General features: G+C 41.8%; 1 protein-coding gene across 2 annotated transcripts in view; it reads right to left on the bottom strand.

Annotated features, from left to right (window-relative positions):
• Window positions 1-11,974: 11,974 nt before the first annotated feature.
• Window positions 11,975-20,249, bottom strand: part of ACAD8 (acyl-CoA dehydrogenase family member 8) — a 17,307-nt gene continuing 9,032 nt past the window's right edge. Inside the window, exons 7-11 of one of the 2 annotated variants that reach the window (XM_077763696.1) lie at window positions 17,608-17,743; window positions 17,415-17,512; window positions 16,904-17,056; window positions 16,115-16,217; window positions 11,975-12,822 (exon numbers count right to left, since the gene is read on the bottom strand). In XM_077763696.1, the coding sequence (XP_077619822.1) occupies window positions 12,770-12,822; window positions 16,115-16,217; window positions 16,904-17,056; window positions 17,415-17,512; window positions 17,608-17,743 (543 nt within the window). In that variant the 3' untranslated portion in view covers window positions 11,975-12,769. Of the gene's footprint in view, window positions 12,823-16,114; window positions 16,218-16,903; window positions 17,057-17,414; window positions 17,513-17,607; window positions 17,744-20,249 lie in introns of those variants that run through there. The other variant, XM_077763697.1, reaches the window with a different exon arrangement.

Here is a 20,249-nt window from a genome sequence, read left to right as displayed (position 1 = left end):
GGCGTGTAACATGTCTATAAGCGCTGTCCATTGTTATTATGACCATCATATCCCATTTCATATGAGATTGCTGAGGTCCAGAGAAGGTACAGCTCTTGCCCATGGAAGTGGTAGAGTCAAGATCTGAACCCAGGACTGGTCTGACTTCAAAGCCCATGGATGTAACCCAATGCTCAATGTTTGACTTTCCCACCAGATCTCAGGGGCTTTCGACTCCCTGTGAAGCACCCTCTAGTCCTTTTTTTACCAATGACCACTTCTATGGGCACTAGGAAAAGTGTCACACCTCTTGGCCAGCAAGCTAAGATTGTGAGATTGTGGACCTAGCCCAGGGGAGCCCTTTCTCAAAGAGCTGGAGAAGGTCTTCCCTTTTTTTTGTCTCCCCACCTGAATCCTACATCTCCATCCTAGTTCCTTTCCAGGCCTTGTATTACCTACTTGCAAAGCTTGGTCCGGCGGGAAAAGGAAAATAACATAACCACAGCTACTGGTTCCTGTCACCGGGGCTCTACTCAACCCCTCAAGAGCCAAATGAGATTGACCTGAATGGGGTTCTTGCTCCAATAGTATCTGAAAGAGCCAGGAGACTCTTTTGCCCCATAGCTAGGCTTTGGTAGTGAAACATGTAGTAAACATCTGCCTGCGCAGTGCCCATCCTTTTCTTCTAGAAACAGCATCTGGTATTGCTTTTAGGAACCATGCATCACACATTCTGTCCATGGAGCTAACTCTAATCAGTCATGTGACTCACTCTGGCCAATCTGAACATCACATCTTTCTAGATAGTATAATTGATTCAGGGATGGGCACATGTCCAAATCTGGGCAAACCAGAGCAAAAAAGAGCCAATTCCAGAATTATCATTAGCATAATCAGAGATGAGACATTCTCCTCACTGAACTTATTTCTGAGGTTACAGAGATCACCCTGAAACATCTGGCCACCACCCTGCCACCATGAGAAAGAGAGAAAGGAGAACAGAGCTGAGATCGCTGAGATACAGAATCCCAATGACCTTGTTTCAGCCCCTAAAGACATTCCCAGGCATAATAGTTACCTAAGCCAAGGGGCGCCTGGGTGGCTTAGTCGGTTAAGCGTCTGACTTTCGCTTAGGTCATGATCTCGCGGTTTGTGGGTTCGAGCCCCGCGTCGGGCTCTGTGCTGATTGCCAGCTCAGAGACTGGAGCCTGTTTCAGTCTATGACTCCCTCTCTCTCTGACCCTCCCCTGCTCACGCTATCTCTCTCTCTCTCCTAGAAATAAATAAAACATTTAAAAAAAATTAAAAAAAAGTTACCTAAGCCAAACTATTTCTTTTCCCACTAGTTTGACTTGGAATTGGTTGCTTGTAAAAAAAATATCCTTTAAACCAGAGGGAAGAAACAGGAATTAGATATTCTGAATAGGTTAGAGGCATTCAGACATCAGTTGTCCCACATGCTGGAGATGAGAGTCATTACTTCTCCTTCTTTGCCATGAGAAGCCCTAGCATTAGCCAGATTTGTATTCTAGAAATGGCAGAGTACTCCCAAAAGAATTGGAGAGAAATATCACTGGCCACACTAAGCCAGAAAAGACAATGGGATTTTCATTATTGCAGTTTGGGGGCGCTGGGCTCCTCATGGCCCAGAAATCAATACACTATCACAGGGAGTCTCCATTTGAGAGAAACATGGCATTGATTGGGGGCGAGGCAGGCCACAGATACATCTGGCAGGCCTGACTGATCTCATGACTGTGTGCTTACCAGAGCAGACTGGTTAGGAATGTTTGATTCCAAGAAGATAGTGAATCAAGGGTCAGGAGGCAATCAGAATGGAGATAGGGCCCTCTCAGCCCCAAGCTTCACTCTGGGCCAGGGTCAGGACAAGAGCCTATGACCCTGGGTAGGCCTGGACACCTTGAGGATCTGGAGCTTTCACAGACTCAAGGAGGAGTTTAAGGATGAGGAACCAAGCCTCTGTGAAGACTGGGAGGGAAGGGTGCACCCATCCCCCACCCCCCAAACACACTCTTTACTTGCTCCTGAGGGTTTCTGAGGGAGAAGAATCAAAGTGAGTCCCCTTGGTAATGGTGGGCCCCTCCCCATGCCCCAAATCAAGTATAGCTCCGGCAAGGAGGACCTGATGGCTAAATACAGCAAGTCTTGAGAAATACCTACTGGCACAGAAGACAGGTGTCTTTAAGCAAAGGCAGGAAGACAGCTGAGATGGATTTGAGCACCAGAGTCTGAGTAATTGATTGCACCTCAGAGAATGAGAAGATTCATTAAGACACTCTTTGAGAAAAGTGTCCCTGGGTTCAGAGAAGTCAGGCTGATATTACTCAGTGTTTTCCTGAATGCTGTTCATGCTGGGTCAGCCAAGCTCTCCAGGATCAGGGAGACTGGAGTTGGTGGGCTGTCCTTCCTTCATCATGGATAACTGAAGGGTGTTTGCTCTTGGTTCCACCTGGCTCCTTTAATACTTGAGGGAGGCAGCTGGGACATGTCAAATTCTTCGATGACAAGCAACAGAGTCCAGCCTGGCAGGTGTAAGCATAGAAGAGAGATGTCTGAAAAGGTCTGGGGTACCTCTCAGAATCAAAGGAAAAGGCAAAGGATTAGGCTCAAAAGGGTAGAGGAGAGGGACCCGGGTGGCAGGAGCCTCCTATACAAAGTTTCCACAGATGGGAATCCAGCTCCAGCCATGAAAAAAGCTGTCATTTAGAAAAATAAACTTTGATCTTTGGAAAACGATTCGTCTTCTCTTAGGCTAAAGAAGATATGCATTAACAGGATTGTGATGGAAACCGAATTAAGCTTTGCCACAAACTTATACTGATACTTTCACCTTGAGGATATTGTGCATGCTAATTTTACTCATGAAAGATGATAATGATAAAAATAATGACTAGATCGTAAGGGGTGCATGCTTGAATGCTTCAGAAGATGGTCTTATATACATAATTCTGACCTGTGGTTTTAGGAAATGAAGGATCTAAAGACTGAAATTGACATATATTCTCTATGCATATAAACCATGACCATCATAACATCTATAACTATGTATAATCAGATAAGGTTGAATTTTGGTTTATAACGGAAGTGTCCAGGAAAACCCATCAAATGGTACATAGCTAAGAAAAAGCTGATGGCATGATATACTCTTTTCTTTTCTCCCAGATATCCCTTAAATATTATAAAAAGGAAGGCTGAGATTCTGGTCATATTCCACTGAATCTCCTCAAAAAGGACATTACCTGGCTAACAGCAGAGACTGTCTGGTGAAACTGAGACTTCATTCTATCTTGGAACAGATAGTTTGAGTTTAGAGAAACCCAAGTCAGTTTGGAGAAGAAGACTGAAAGCAATTTTTCAGCTATGAAAATACTAAATATTTAGAAGGTCAATGATCCACTAATCCATCAACTATACTTGAAACATCCCCAAATACTGCTGCCACTATTCTTACCGAAGAGGTGGCAGGTTCTCTGACAGCCAACACAATGTGTCGCATGGTGCTTGCCAGTCAACAGAACAAGTCAACAGCATGTATCTTATGCTACAAGTGCATAAGATAATTCATGGGAAAATAATTCTGGAACATAGCTCTTTCTCACAAAAAAGCTATGCTGGATTTTGTCATTAAGGAGAAAACTGGATGTCCAACCAGAATGTCCTTTGAGTGAGCAATCACCTTGCATGGTACACATAGAGTTCTGAAATAACAGGTGGTTATTTGAGACAGAAGAAGCAGAGGGCAGGAAAAAAATTTCTAAAAACTTTTTAGAGCATCAAGTGCAACTGGACTTCAGCTTCAATTCCAAAGAATGTTGACGGGGTCAGATAAGAGAGATAAAGTTGAGGAGTGCCTGGGTGGCTCAGTTGATTGATCTCAGCTTAGGTTCTAATCTCAGAGGCATGAGTTCAATCCCCGACTTGGGCTCCACAATGGGTGTGAATTCCACAAAGAGAGAGAATGATCATAAACTGACAAGATATTGAACAGAAAGTAGTCTGAGAAATAAAAGGAGCAAAGAGAGAGTGTTTAAGGCCATTTCCACAAATGGAGCCAGATGTGAAAGTCATGGGAAATCTGGTTGACAAGGAGGGGTTAGATATTCGTAGCATTCTTTTTGGCTACCCTTAACTCCAACAATTCTGAAGTAACAGTTCCACAATGTACGAAAAAAGAAAATTCCAACAAGAGAAAATGCCTCTTTTTTATTTTTAACAATTGAAGTAGTGAAATAATTCAGCCATAGTTCAGAACAATGCAGATATTAGAGAAAGAGTATAATGCAATATTACAGGAGATCTGACAAAACAAAAACGTTTATTTAATTAGACAAAATTGACAGATTTCTACAAATAGTTAACTCAATTATTACATAATTACAGAGGTCAAGGCTCTCTAATGTACCAATGTAAATGAAATTTCAAAAGCAGTACTCTAAAATAATTGCTTATTTTATTGAAGAAAATAATTGTCTTCAAAACAAAAAAGTCATAAGAATATAAGTGTTTGGTTCATGAAATGATGCTCAGTGTCCCTCATCATCAGGGAAATATAAATCAAAGCCACACTGAGATACCACCTCATGCCAGTCAGAGTGGCTAAAATGAGCAAATCAGAGGACTCTAGATGCTGGTGAGGATGTGGAGAAACAGGCACCTTCCTACACTGTTGGTGGGAATGTAAACTGGTGCAGCCCCTCTGGAAGATGGTGTGGAGATTCCTCAAAAAAATTAACAATAGAACTCCCCTATGACCCAGCAATAGCACTGCTAGGAATTTACCCAAGGGATGCAGGAGTGCTGATACATAGGGGCACATGTACCCCAATGTTCATAGCAGCACTCTCAACAATAGCCAAATCATGGAAAGAGCCTAAATGTCCATCAACGGACAATGGATCAAGAAGATGTGGTTTATCTATACAATGGAATATGACATGGCAATGAGAAAGAATGAAGTCTGGCCATGTGTAGCAACCTGGATGGAACTCGAGGGTGTTATCCTGAGAGAAATAAGTCAGGCAGAGAAGGACAGATACCATATGTTTGCACTTATAGGAGGATTACGTGGTGCTTAACGTGGGACCGTGGGGGAGAAGGGGAGAAATAGTGGGGGAGAGGGAGGGAGGCAAACCATGAGAGACTCTTGAATGGTGAGAACTGAGGACTGATGGGGGTGGGGAAGAGGGGAAGGGGGGTAATGGGCATGGAGGAGGGCACTTGTTGGGTTGAACACTGGGTGTTATATGGAAACCAACTTGACAATAAACTATTTAAAAAGTAAAACATAAATTAAAAAAAAGAATATAAGTGGTTAATCTGTTAAGGTATAAGCAATGTCATACTAAGTGATCATATGTCAGCTAACACAGGAATAAAAAGTGGCCATGAAAATATAGACAAATAAAAAGTAAAACCTACTGAATATGGAGTCAGAAGTCCTAATATATCCCCAATTTTTTATTTAAAGTTCAGTTTGTTAACATACAGTGTAATATTAGTTTCAGGTGTGAAAGGAGGAAGCAAGATGGTGGAGAGGTAGGGAGCTCTGTACATTTTGCTTGCCTACATCTCTCAAAGAGAGAAGACCAGAAGCCATAGGACACTGAACCGCAGGAGTCTGGGAGGAAAAGAGACAGAGTCAACTAAGAAGACAGTCTCATAGGGCTACCTCAAGAAACAAGCCAAAGTACACAGGGTAGAGAGTCCCAAATACCACTACGAGTAGGGAAATAAAATAACCAAAGTCTCAACAAGAGAGACCAAGAGACACCATTCAAAGAACACTTCCTGAACGGACAGACCCTGGACAGTCAATGAGCCTTCTTTAATACAACAGTACTCGCAGGTGCAGAGGGCATAACAAGCTTTTTAAAACTGACAAGAGACAGAAAGCTAACTGACAAAATGATGAAATGGAAGAACTCTCCTGTAATTACATTCCAGGGAAGAGTGACAGCTAAAGAACTGCTCAAAACAGATATAAGCAACATAACATAACTGAACAAGAATTTAGAACAACAGTCATAAAATTAATCACTGGGCTTGAAAAGGGCATGGAAGACATCAGAAAAGCTATTGCTACAAAGACTATGGAGCTTAAAAATAGTCGTGACGAAATAAAAAATGTTATAAATGACGTGCATAATAAAATGGAGGCATCCAATACACAGACTGAAGAGGCAGAGAGGAGAATAGGTGAATTAGAAGACACAATTATAGAAAAAGAGGAAGCTGAGAAAAAAAGAGATAAACTGATCCAGCAACATGAAAGGAGAGTTCGAGAACTGAGTGATACAATCAAAGGGAACAATTCCAGAAGAGGAAGAGAGAGGGAAAGGTGCTGAAGGAGTCCTTGAACAAATTTTAGCAAAGAACTTCCCCAATCTGGGAAGGGAAACAGACATGGAAGTCCAAGAGGCACAGAGAACTTCCATCAGACGTAACTTGAATCGATCTTCTGCATGACATATCATAGTGAAACTGGCAAAATATAAGGACAAAGAGAGAATTCTGAAAGCAGCTAGGGAGAAAAGGGCCCTAACATACAAAGGGAAACCGATCAGAGTGGTTACAGACCTATCTATTGAAACTTGGCAGGCCAGAAAGGAATGGCAGGAAATCTTCAATGTGATGAACAGAAAAAGTATGCAGCCAAGAAAATTCTAACCAGCAAGCCTGTCATTCAGAATAGAAGGAAAGATAAATGTCTTCCCAAATAAACAAAAATTGAAAGAATTCATTACCACTAAACCAGTCCTACATGACATCCTAAGGGGGACACTATGAGGGAAATGTTGCAAGGAACACAAAGTTCCAGAGACACCACTAAACAGGAGTCCTACGGAGAACACAATGACTCTAAACCCATATTTTTCTTTTTCTTCTTTTTTTTTTTCTTATTGTCAAGTTGGTTTCCATATAACACCCAGTGCTCATCCCAACAAGTGCCCTCCTCCATGCCCATCACCCTCCTTCCCCTCTCCCCCACCCCTATCAGCCCTCAGTTTGTTCTCAGTTTTCAAGAGTCTCTCATGGTTTGCCTCCCTCCCTCTCCCCATCTATTTTTTTCCCTTCCCCTCCCCCCGGTCCTCTGTTAAGCTTCTCCCGTTCCACTTATGAGTGAAAACATGGTATTTGTCTTTCTCTGCCTGACTTATTTCACTTAGCATAACACCCTCGAGTTCCATCCAGGTTGCTACACATGGCCAGACTTTATTCGTTCTCATTGCCATGTCATATTCCATTATATAGATAGACCACAACTTCTTGATCCATTGGTCCATTGATGGACATTTAGGCTCTTTCCATGATTTGGCTATAGTTGAAAGTGCTGCTATGAACATTGGGGTACATGTGCCCCTATGCATCAGCACTCCTGTATCCCTTGGGTAAATTCCTAGCAGTGCTATTGCTGGGTCATAGGGGAATTTTATTGTTAATTTTTTGAGGAACCTCCACACTGTTTTCCAGAGGGGCTGCACCAGTTTACATTCCCACAAATGGTGTAGGAGGGTGCCCATTTCTCCACACCCTCGCCAACATCTATAGTCTCTTGATTTGTTCATTTTAGCCACTCTGACTGGCATGAGGTGGTATCTCAGTGTGGTTTTGATTTGTATTTCCCTGATGATGAGGGACGCTGAGCATCATTTCATGTGTGTTGGCCATCTGGATGTCCTCTTTGGAGAAGTGTCTGTTCATGTCTTCTGCCCATTTCTTCACTGGATTATTTATTTTTCGAGTGTGGAGTTTGGGGAGTTCCTTATACATTTTGGATACTAGCCCTTTATCTGATATGTCATTTGCAATTATGTTTTCCCAGTCTGTTGGGCACCTATTAGTTTTATTGATTGTTTCCTTTGCCATGCAGAAGCTTTTTATCTCGATGAGGTCACAATAGTTCATTTTTCCTCTTGAATCCCTTGTCTTTGGGGAAGTGTTGAGTAATAAATTGCTGCAGTTGAGGTCAAGGAGGTTGTTTCCTGCTTTCTCCTCTAGGGTTTTGATGGCTTCCTGTCTCACATTCAGGTCCTTTATCCATTTTGAGCTTATTTTTGTGTATGGTGTAAGAAAGTGATCTAGTTTCATTCTTCCGCATGTTGGTGTCCTGTTCTCCCAGCACCATCTGTTAAAGAGTCTGTCTTTTTTCCATTGGCTACTCTTTCCTGCTTTGTCAAAGATTAATTGGCCATACATGTGTGGGTCCAATTCTGAGTTCTCTATTCTATTCCATTGGTCTATGTGTCTGTTTTTGTGCCCATACTATACTGTCTTGATGATGACAGCTTTGTAGTAGAGGCTAATGTCTGGGATTGTGATGCCTCCCGTTTCGGTTTTCTTCTTCAATATTACTTTGGCTATTTGAGGTTTTTTGTGGTTCTATACAAATTTTAGGATAGTTTCTTCTAGCTTTGAGAAGAATGCTGGTGCAATTTTGATTGGGATTGCTTTGACTGTTAGATTGCTTTGAGTAGTATTGACATTTTAATAATATTTACTTTTCTGATCCGTGAGCATGGAATGTTTTTCCATTTCTTTGTGTCTTCTTCAATTTCCTTTGTAAGTTTTCTATAGTTTTCATCATACAGTTCTTTTACATATTTGGTTAGGTTTATTCCAAGGTATTTTATGTTTTTTTTGTGCAATTGTGAATGGGATCAGTTTCTTGATTTCTCTTTCAGTTGTTTCATTATTGGTGTGTAAAAATGCAACCGATTTCTGTACATTGATTTTGTACCCTGTGACTTTGTTGAATTCATGGATCAATTTAGTAAGGCCTGCGGTTTAAAAGTCAGTAGGGGTGGCTGAGACAAAGCCCTAAGGGCACTGTGCTGTTCCTGGCAGTCAAACAACCCACAGGTGGACAATGTGGAAAGAGCTATCTGAAAAATTCATGGGTCACACGGAAGGGAGATTATTCTTTCTTCTTGAAATGCTTCCTTGAAAGGAAGCTTTCACAGAGATGCGTCTCTGAGGACAAAGAAGCTGGCTGGTGTCATTTCCTTCACCCACCTTTCAGCACAAAAACAGAGCCACCTGTGGGGAGCAAGGCAGTACCTACAGTGGCTGCTTAACTTGCTTACACCAAGTCCCACACCATGTGTTCTGGTGGGACTGCCCCACTGTAAAGCATGCCTCGGTCCCAGTGCAGTAGGCCTTTTCCCAAAAGACCAGTAGAAAGCCCTGTCCACACCATGTCTGCTGACCAGACAGTTCTGCAGGGCAACAGTTCTAGGAGAAGTAGCATCAAGTCTCATTTATCAACCAGACTAGGGCACATCTAGTTAAGATTTGCCACACTCTGGCCAAGGATCAAACACTGCCCACATGGTACTAGAAGTACTAACCTCAGAAATCAGACAACAAAAATAAATAAAAGGCATCCAAATAGGCAAGGAAAAAATAAAATTTTCACTATCGGAGATGACATGATATTTTATGTTGAAAACCCAAAAGACTCAACAAAAATTGCTAGAACTGATACAAAAATTCAGTGAAGTCACAGGAAAGAAAATCAACGTACAAAAATCTGTTGCATTTCTATACACCAGTAATGAAGCAGCAGAAAGAGAAATAAAGGAAGTTCCATTTACAACTGCAGCAATAACTATAAGATACTTAGGAATAAACCTAACCAAAGAGGTAAAAGATCTGTACACTGAAAACTATAAAAACACTGATGAAAGAGATTGAAGATGACACAAAATTGGAAAACCATTCCATGCTCATGCATTGGAAGAACAAATATTGTTAAAATGTCTATACTACCCAAAGTAATCTACACATTTAATGCAATCCCTATCAAAATACCAATAGCATTTTTCACAGAGCTAGAACAAACAATCCTAAAATTTGCATGAAACTACAAAAGACCCTGAAGAGCCAAAGCAATCTTGAAAAAGAAAAGCTGAAGGCACCACAATTCCATATTTCAAGTTATATTACAAAACTGTAGTGATCAAGACAGTATGGTACTGGCACAAAACCAACGTGTAGATCAATGAAACAGAATAGAAAACCCAGAAATGAACCCACAAAGATATGGCTTATTAACCTCTGACAAAGCAGGAAAGAATATCGGATGGAATAAAGACGGTCTCTTCAACAAAGGGTGTTGGGAAAACTGGACAACAACAAGCAAAAGAATGAAACTGGACCACTTTCTTACACCACACAGAAAAATAAATTCAAAGTGGATGAAAGACCTAAATGTGAGACAGGAAACCATCAAAATCCTAGAGGAGAACAGAGGCAGTAACCTCTTTGACACTGGCCGTAGCACCTTCTTACTAGTGAGGTCTCCTGAGGCAAGAGAAACAAAAGCAAAAATAAACTATTGGGACTTTATTAAGATAAAAAGCTTCTGCACAGTTCTAGAAACAATCAACAAAACTAAAAGGCAACCTAAGTAATTGGAGAAGATATTTGCAAACGACATACCAGAAAAAGGGTTAGTATCCAAATTACATAACTTATAAATCTCAACAGCCAAGAAACAAAAATCCCAATTAAAAAATGGCCAGAAGACATGAAAAGACAATTTCTGAAAGAAGACCTACAGAGAACTACAGACACATGAAAAGATGCTCAACATCACTTATTATTAGGGAAATACAAATCCAAACTACAATGAGTTATTACCTCACACCCGTCAGAATGGCTAAAATCACCAACACAAGAAACAACAGGCATTGGTGTGCATGTGGAGAAAGGGGAACCCTATTACACTGTTGGTGGGAATGCAAAACTAGTGCAGCCACTGTTTAGAACAGTATGGAGTTTCCTCAAAAAGTGAAAAGTAGAACTACCCTATCATCCAGCAATTGTACTATTAGGTATTTACCCAAAGAGCACAAAATTCTAATTCAAAGGGAAACATGCAACCCAATGTTTATAGCACCATTGTCTACAATAGCCAAATCATGGAAAGTGCTCAAATGTTAACTGACTGATTAGTGGATAAAGAAGACACAGTATATAAATACAATGGAATATTACTCAGGCATAAAATGAATTCTTGCCATTTGCAACAACATGAATGGAGCTAGTGAGTATTATGCTAAGTCAAGTCAGTCACTTGAAGACAAATACAATATGATTTCATGCACATGTGGAATTTAAGAAACAAAACAAATGATCATAGGGGGAAAAAAGAGAGAAGCAAACCAAGAAGTAGACCAGGAGGGATATGGGTTGGGGGATTAATTAAATAGATGATGGGTATTAAGGAGGGCACTTGTTATGATGAGCACTTATAATGATCATTTATAACAGAGTTCTCCAAAAAGTCTCCATTTCAATATTACTTTAAATCTACTTTAATAAATTATAAACAATTCTCTTTTAATGTTTATTTTAAGAGAGAGAGAGTGGGAGCATGAGCAGGAAAGGGGCAGAATGAGAGGTGACAGAGAGGATCCCAAGCAGACTCCAACTGTCACCTCAGAGCCCAACGTGGGGTTCAATCTCACAAACTGTGAGATCATGACCTGAGCCAAAATCAAGAGTTGGGTGCTCAACTGACTGAACCACCCAGGTACCCCATAAATAATTCTTAACTTACATATCCATTAGTAATTTAAGGAGCCTATTTTTTTACAAGCCATTTTGGTCAAGGAGAGATTTCTTATTCCAAAATCTAGTTAAATATTTAATTAAATATCACAAAATTAAAATAATTGTTGTAAAGGCTTAGAGGATAAAATAAAAATGAACTTCGGGGTGCCTGGGTGACTCAGTCAGTTGAGTGTCTTGATTTTGACTCAGTTCATGATCTTGCAGTTCATGAGTTCAAGCCCCACGTCAGGCTCTGTGCTGACAGCTCAGAGCCTGGAGCCTGCTTCAGATTAGTCTGTGTTTCCCTCCCTCTCCCTCTGCCCCTCCTCCACTCGTTTGTTCTCTCTCTCTGTCAAAAACAAATAAAACATTATAAAATTAAAAAAAATAAAAACTAACTTCCACAGAACTGAGATGATACTGAGGGAGATAGATTTTATTTATCAATGTGGTGACTAAAATATTTACAAAGAGGAGCAACTTCAAGAAAGGAAACAAAAATGCAGAAAGAAATATGCTCAAAGTACTTATCAGGAAGGGTTATAGAAACCTGAATACCATTCCTAGATCACACATTTCTAAAAAAGAATATAACAAATATTTAGAGTTCCATATAATCTCAGGCTTTGATGTTCACAAGTCCACAAGTATGGGTATCCCCTAAATCACAGTTTAGGGGTTAGGTTGCCCGAATACTCATTTTATCATGATTCACATTCACAGCAGTACTACAAAGAAAATGCAACCTTCTGCATGTTCAGCTGAGGTACAGAGGACAGCAAAAGATAGAAGGACATTTTTTTCTCCATTTCTTCTCTCCCATACATTTGCTTTATAATCAGGAAAAACCCTCAATGTTAATATCCAGACCCCTGGAAGCGGGACTCAGAGAATCAGCAAAATGCACCCAAGTCAAAACAATGTAGATCCAAGAAAGGATGTTGATTTGGTGATGAATCTTTACTGGTCACCTTTCTGCACTAGTATGTCTTCTTGAGACACTCCCAATCAGGGCAGCTCTTCCACTTCTGCTCAAGACTCGGCTCCAGTCTTTTAGCTGATACTGCTCCCAACACACAGATGAAGGATCCAGGTGAAAGAGCTCAGGCCTCCAATCTAATCCATGACTTCTGTAACATAACAGTCCACATGAACACTCAATGCTGATTCGAGTCACACATTAACCGTCACGCCCGAACATCAAGTCTGGGTGCTACTCCTGAAGCAGGTTTCGTGAGATCAGCATCCTCATCACTTCATTGCTACCTGAAAGGCAGAGAAAGAACAAGGATTTAGTTTTAGCAAAATCTGAGAGCTCCATAAACCTCTAACTAGGGTGCTCCAAGGCTCACTCAGGGTAGGAGTAGGTGTAAACTACAGTTGTTGCTTTAACGCTGAGAGGGATAGGATTATCACAGATTGCTTTCCAAAGTACAGAAAAATGTCAGAAAGTAAGGAATAAATTTGCCCTTTAAAAATACCTCTCCTGGGAGAGGGGAAGATGGCTGAGTAGGAAGATGCTGAGCTTACCTCCTCCCATGGACACACTAAGGCTGAAACTACATACAGTGGAAATGACTATGACAAGAGCATATGACAACAGCATATGACATATGACAACTATGAACGCTAGCAGAACAGTTATTCCATACCTAAAGATATAAAGAAAATGTCACATTGAGGAGGGAAGGAGGGGCAGAGATGGTCAGGAGCCAAAGCACCCCAGCGCAGTGACTCACAAACAGGAAGATATTACAGGTGTGGAGGTCCTTGCTGAGGAGTGAGGAGTTCAAGTCCCATCAGACACCCTCTGCCCAGGGGATCTTCACTGGAAAGATGAGGCCCCATATTGTCTGGCTTTGAAAATCAGTGGGGCTTAAGTCAAGGAGAGCCAGGGAACTAAAGGAAACTGAGACACCACTCTTAAAGGGCCCACACACAGTATCAGTCACTCAGAGCTCAGCACAGAGACAGCCGTTTGAAAAGCTCCTGGGCCATACATGAGGGCAGTTTAATGACTAATTTTTGAGTGTGTGCCAGGGGGACAGGGATCTGTGAGAACTTTCTCTGGGAACAGAAGTGTTGGCAAGTGCATTTTTCTTATCCCCCTACAGCTTAGTTAGCTAGATGCTTGCGGGAACAAGATCTGACACTCTCCACCTAACCTGCTAGCACCGGTTGTCACACCCTGGCATTCTTCTGCAGACCTGCCCCGCCCAACACACTCAACCCCGCAGATAGATGTCCCTCCAAGCAGATACCACCCATATCCAACAAAATTATGAAGAAAAGAAAAAAGAAGACTCAAACAAATAAAATCAGAACTAAAAGACACGAAGTTATAACCAACACCACAGAAACATAAAGGATTTAAGAGGCTACCACAAAAAATGATATGCCAACAAACTGGAGAACCTGAAGAAAGAAACATAAAGTCCTAGAAATACAGTTTTCTAGGACTGAATCAGGAAGAAATAGAAAATGTGAATGGGCTGGGGGGCGCCCGGGGGGCTCAGTCAGTTAAGCATACTACTCTTGATCTCAGCTCAGGTCTTCGTTTCAGGGATGTCAGGTCAAGCCTCACACTGGACTCTGTGCTGGGCATGGGGCCTACTTTAAAAAAAAAATCTGAACAGACTGATTAATAGTAACAAAACTGAATTGGCAATCAAAACCTCCCAACAAAGAAAAGTCAAGGACTGGACAGCTACAGAGGTGAATGCTACCAAACATTAAGGAAGAGTTAATACCCCTCCTTCTCAAACTGTTTCAATTGTCAAATTACTGTGCTGTCTGCCTGAAACTATTATAATATTGTATGGCCATTATACCTCACATAAAGAAAATCCATCTACAAAAGCACAGAAAAAGCACCAAAGGAGATATTTTGGACTTATATATGAAAAGAATCTAAAATATTAATTCTGAATGTGGAAACATGAGTGATTTTTATTTTTTACTTTTCCTACACTTTATAAGTTTTCAACAATAAATATACCAATTTCACTGGTAATCAGAAAAATAAATTTTAGAGGAGCCTGGCTGGCTCGGTCGGTAGAGCATGCAACTCTGGATCTCCGGGTTATGAGTTTGAGCCCCACGCTTGGTATAGAGTTTACTTAAAAATAAAATCTTATAACAAACAAAGAAAAACACTGAATTTTAAAAGAACAAACAAAAACGTGTTCCCTGAAAGGAGGGGTCAATTTCTTGCTTCATTTATACAGTGGGTTTTAATGCAAAAAGAAATATGAACCCCCCCATGAGGAATGAGTTATCATACATCTCCACTAAAATCAAGTCTAAAATTTCAGACTTATCCAGTAATGAAGTCCACAATAAAACAAAATGATCAAGACCAGTGTCCCAAATTTTCTAGAAGTAGATGATGGCATGGCCTGAAGTCTATGTATCTGGCTTTTCCCATTTCTTCTTACAAAGTTAAAAGGCAGAGAGTTAGAATAAAAGTGAAGTCCCATGCACTCATAAACCCTGGGGAAAGAAACAATCATAGGAATAATCAGAGGAATTTGAGCACCAGTGACTGAGCTTGTTAATGTGCTTCAGGGATGAGGTTTACAGAAGAAAGCGAACTCTAACTTTTAGAAGCCTGTGATTTGGTTATAACACCAGAGCAGTGGGTTCGGTCTCAGAGTGGTATTCCCAGACACACAGTGGCAGCCTCACTTGAAAACTTGTTAGAGATGAAAATTCTTAGGCCTACCCGAGACTCACTGAGAACTTCTGGGAGTGGAGCCCAGCAATCTGTTTTCAGAAGCCCTCTAGGTGATTCTGACACCTCTTCAGATTTGAGAAGGATACTTTGAAATGGCCAAGAGACCAATGTCCACAAGCCTCTCCTATGCCCCCATGGAAGGATTCCCACAATGCATCACTGAAAGTCACTTAGACAAGACTTTGCCCCACCTGGCTCTCCTACAGTATAACCACCCCTGGCTGCCTCCACTAACTGAACAGGAGTCACTGGTATAAGTTTGGAGAAAGCCATGCTCTGGGCCAGACTCCAACAGCTTACGCCATCTCTCAGCCCAATCCAGTCTGTGGTTGCCAAGAAGATACCCATATGATTTATTTTACTGAAAAATCCATTAGTCATACTGAAAGAGATATCATGAATTTATAGAGGTTGCTCATGATGAAACGGGCTCACACTTGGTCAGTTAATTACTGTACAGAAGTTTTGGGATCCTTGAGGACCAAGTACTTTATGAGAGTAAAGAATAGTTTAGTTTTCAAAATGCTTTGTCATATATTAACTGAGTTTGAGTATTCTCTAAAGTTTGCAAAGAAAAAGTATAAATGGAATGACTTGACAGCTTATTTCTGGTGACAAAGCAGAGGCTCCTAACTCTCAGGATAGTGCTCCTGTATGGGACCAATAGGCACTTCCAGTGTAGGGTCAGGAAAAAGAGGAAGGAGGAAGGAAAAAGGCAGACAGGGACTGATGGACTGAGAACCAGCCAGCATGGGGACAGACAGGCCGGGGAAAGTGGTGAGCCTGTAACCATTCTGGAGAACAACCTGTGGCAATTTTTACCTTCTAGGATTTGATGGACCCTGGAGTCCCGCACATACTGCTGAACAGCATAGTCCTTCAGGTAGCCATAGCCTCCATGCATCTGTAAAGCCTGGTTGCAGATCTGCAGGTAGATAGGGATTTTGGGAAGACTATGGAACAAGTCTTCTTGGAACTATGGAACTATGGAACAAGACATCTCTGATTTTGGGAAGACTATGGAACAAGTGGCTTCTCCTTCCACTCCAGCACCCAATCTGGCAGCCTGACGTAAACTAATATGAGGAAGAACAACCTACAGATAACCAGCCAAATTCAGAAAGGGGCTCTGTATTCTGCGTGGTTGGACAACAGCTACTCAACTTACCAGTTCCCACCAGGCAGGTAACTCAGAGATCTCTGCCTTTCTTGCTTATTATCTGCAGGGGAGAGGTTGCCCACAAGCACTTTGGCTGGGATTATGTGAAGCCATGGTGTCATCTAGTGGCAACGCAGCCTCATGGGGAAATGGCTTTGCCCTCGGCATTTTAAACACAGCATAGTGCTAAATTTGAACAAGAGGCACTGGAAGGCTCTGAACCTTCTTCCAAAAGTAGTGCCTCATCTAGAACACAATCAAATGACACTACCATAATGGAGTATGTAATGGCATAGGGCAGGTAAAAAGTCAGTTCCCAGGACAACCTCTCTTTTGTTCATTTATATCCTTAAGCCCCAAGGCAATCTCTGCAGAATCTGAAGAGTCAACATCCCTGGACCCAGCAGCTTCTCCCTGTCCACCCAAGACAGCCAGAGGGCATCATCACGCACAGCAAAGCATTCATCCGTAGCGAAAAGCTTGGCCATGGAGCACAGGGCCACTGCATCTTCCCGCTCCTGCTGCAGAGCCACCGCTGCACTGCGGATGATCAGCCGTGAGGCCACCAGCCTTGTTGCCATATCAGCCAGTTTGAATTGCAGGTACTGCAGCAACAGGGGAGAAGAGAACCAGACAAGACAGACAGGCTTAGACCAGCACCTGATCTGGGGACCTCGATAAGCCTTCTCTGATGAGGTACCTTTTCTAAGTGACCCCAAGCTTCAAAGTCTCCTGCCTTTTCTAGAGAAAATGTATAGCCTTGTGAGTTCTAAGACCACTTCGCTTGCCCTGCACTTCAATATTACTTCCTGAAAAAGATTACTTATAAAATTAGAACACAAGTTCTAGGACAGGGGCAGAATTCCAAGGAGAAATCACAGCCTCACCCTCCTAGAGGAGGTGGACCCCAAAGCAGGTGTCATGCAGAGCTGAAAGCAAATGCAGGGGCATCTGGGAAATGACCTGGTTACTGGCCAAAGGCTCTCCAAACTGCTTCCGAACGTTGAGGTAGTCTCGGGTGAGGATGACCGAAGCATGAGCAGCTCCTAGAGAGCAGGAGGCTGGAAAGGAAAAGCGCCAACATTTCAAGTGAGCCAGCACAGTGCTGCCTGCTGGAGCCCGCTACCTCCCTACCCCATATCCTGTGTGTTCTCACCAACATTGATCCTCCCTCCATTCAGTCCTTTCATGGCAATGACGAAGCCCTGCCCCTCGTCCCCAATTCTGTTGGCCACAGGGACTGCACAATCTTCAAAGATCACGGCGCGGGTTGGCTGTGAGTTCCACCCCACCTGGCAAAAATCAGGGACTGTGTGGCTGTCCAACAGGGCAGCGTTTAGGGCACCGTTCTCTGTTTATGAAACCCTGTGAAGTACAGGTTCCATTATCCTGGGACTTAGACCTTGAGAACTTAAACTCAGAGAAAACACAAAGGTTCAGGCTTAAACACTTGTCAACTGTCATAAGTTGTTTTTTCAGTGAAACATTTTTTAACATATTATCTGCTTTCTTATGTCTACTTCACCAGACGCCTATCCATAAACATTTTTCACAATTTCTTTGAGGGTTGGGGCAGGACTGTCCTTGTTTTTAGTGCCCCTACAAGTATGTTCTTTAAAAAAAAAAAAAAAAGGAAGGGGGCACCTGGGTGGCACACTCAGTTAAGTGTCCAATTTTGGCTAAGGTCATGATCTCACAGTTCATGAGTTAGAGCCCCACGTTGGGCTCTCTGCTGTCAGCACAGAGCCCCTTCGGGTCCTCTGTTCCCTTTCTCTCTGCCCCTCCCTCTCTCTCTGCCCCTCTCCTGCTTGTGTGTCCTCTCTCTCTCTCAAAAATAAACAAACATTAAAAAAAAAAACATAGACAATATAAGGATTATTTGATTTGTCCTTGCATAAGGATAACGTAAGGATTATCAAGAACAACAGTTAACTTCTCCTTTTAAAAGCTTAGTGTTCTTCTAAGATTCTTATCGTTAGATGAGAGGAATAATACTCATTGTGGCAATACTTGGTTGAGCATTTGGCTGCAGAGAGACCTAATGACGTGCTGTCAGCAGCTCACATGAGGCAATTACACACATCTTTTCCTAATGTAGCATTTAGTGATAGCAGGTTGGTGGCCTTACATATGAGTGTTTTGGTTTTTGTTTTTCCTAGAGAGCTGATTTACCAGCTGACATCCCTGAATGTCAGCCATGAGCCCAGAGAAAATTCTGAATATCTAAGATGTAGTCCATGTTATGAAACTAATCACCTCTGAACAAATCACTTGGTTTCTTTGGGGACTTAGTTTTCCTTTATGTAAGAGAACTGGTCTGGAAAGCCAGTAGAGCCACTTTCTTCAAATAAAATCTTATTCAGAGCTCTCATATATAAATAGATAGAGGCCCTCACAATTTTATCCCCTTCAATCTTTTTTTGAGGTACTCCAAGGTTTCAAAGAATGCCAAGGCTTGATGAGGCAGTTTTGAAAAGCGTAAGTCTATATAAAATCTCCCACTTTCCCTGTAGCTCTGTAAACACTACTTATGTGACCATTTCCTTACATAAAAACACTCAATAGCTCCCTCTGTTGGTAAATAAACTTTATTCCTCAACCTTTCATTTAGGGTCTTCTATAATTTGGGCCGGTCCTTCTTTCACAGCCTTCTCTTCTATTGCTCACCCACTCGTCCAGTCAACTGGCCTGCATACTGTGCCTCTAGGTTTTTTTCAATCCATATTTTGCTTATTCTGCTCTACTGGGAAGAGTCCTCAGGCCCAATCTCTGTATCAAAGTCGGACTTAAATGAAACCTCCTGAGGCTTTCCAGGTCACTTGAGCCAACACTCAAGTGACTTTCAGGCTCCCATAATCTCTATAAGTCTCAAACCTCCCAATATTGGCCTGTATGAGGGTTACTTGAGAACTTATCTCCCCAAATAAACACCTGAAAGAAGACTGGAACAAAAATTATTATTATTATTATTTAAATGTTTTTTATTTATTTCTGAGAGAGAGAGAGAGAGAGACAGCGTGAGCAGGGGAGGGTCAGAGAGAGAGGGAGATACGGAATCTGAAGGAGGGTCCAGGCTCTGAGCTAGCTGTCAGCACAGAGCCCGATGTAGGGCTTGAATCCATGATCCGTGAGATCATGACCTGAGCCAAAGTTGGACGCATAACTGACTGAGCCATCCAGGTGCCCCCAAAAATGATTATTTTAATAATATTTCTAAACAGCCCATAACAAATACCTACTACCTCTTTACTTCTAAACCCTTAACTTCCTCCTCTATGCAGAGAATTCCTTTCCTAATCCTATCTGGGCCCCTGGGGAGCTGTAGCCAGTGAGAACAGATATCCCTTCTCCCTTTCTGAAGGCCCTGAACTGCTGGACCACTACCACTAGAGCCCATTCCTTCTATCACTCTTGACTTTTGTCCTACATATTATCTTCATTCCCTCTTCTGAGAGTCCTCACTTCCAGCCCTCCAATCACAAAACTCATTCTTCTTTACAAAACCTTTTAACAATTAAATCCAAGATAAAGTCCTCATTATGTTTCCATAAAGTTAATGCAAAACTAGTAGTTTAAAGCTCTCAGTTAAATATGCCAAGTGTTAAATATTTGTTAAATATACCAAGTCACAGCTTGTGCTTGCAGGAAAGGTAGCACGGAACAGGGAGAAAAAACACCTGCTTGCATCACCAGAACATCCAGAATATCCAGAATGTGGGGATCAATGGGGTGACTCTTCATCTCAGCCTACCAGGACCTACCTGCTGTCCAATTTCTTTTTTTTTTTTTTTTTTGTAA

The sequence above is a fragment of the Crocuta crocuta genome, unplaced genomic scaffold, assembly GCF_008692635.1.
Source record: "Crocuta crocuta isolate KB4526 unplaced genomic scaffold, BGI_CrCroc_1.0 scaffold254, whole genome shotgun sequence".
In the NCBI taxonomy this organism is placed as follows: domain Eukaryota; kingdom Metazoa; phylum Chordata; class Mammalia; order Carnivora; family Hyaenidae; genus Crocuta; species Crocuta crocuta.
Note: the sequence above shows the minus strand (reverse complement) of the source record. Positions and strands in the feature narration are given on the sequence as shown.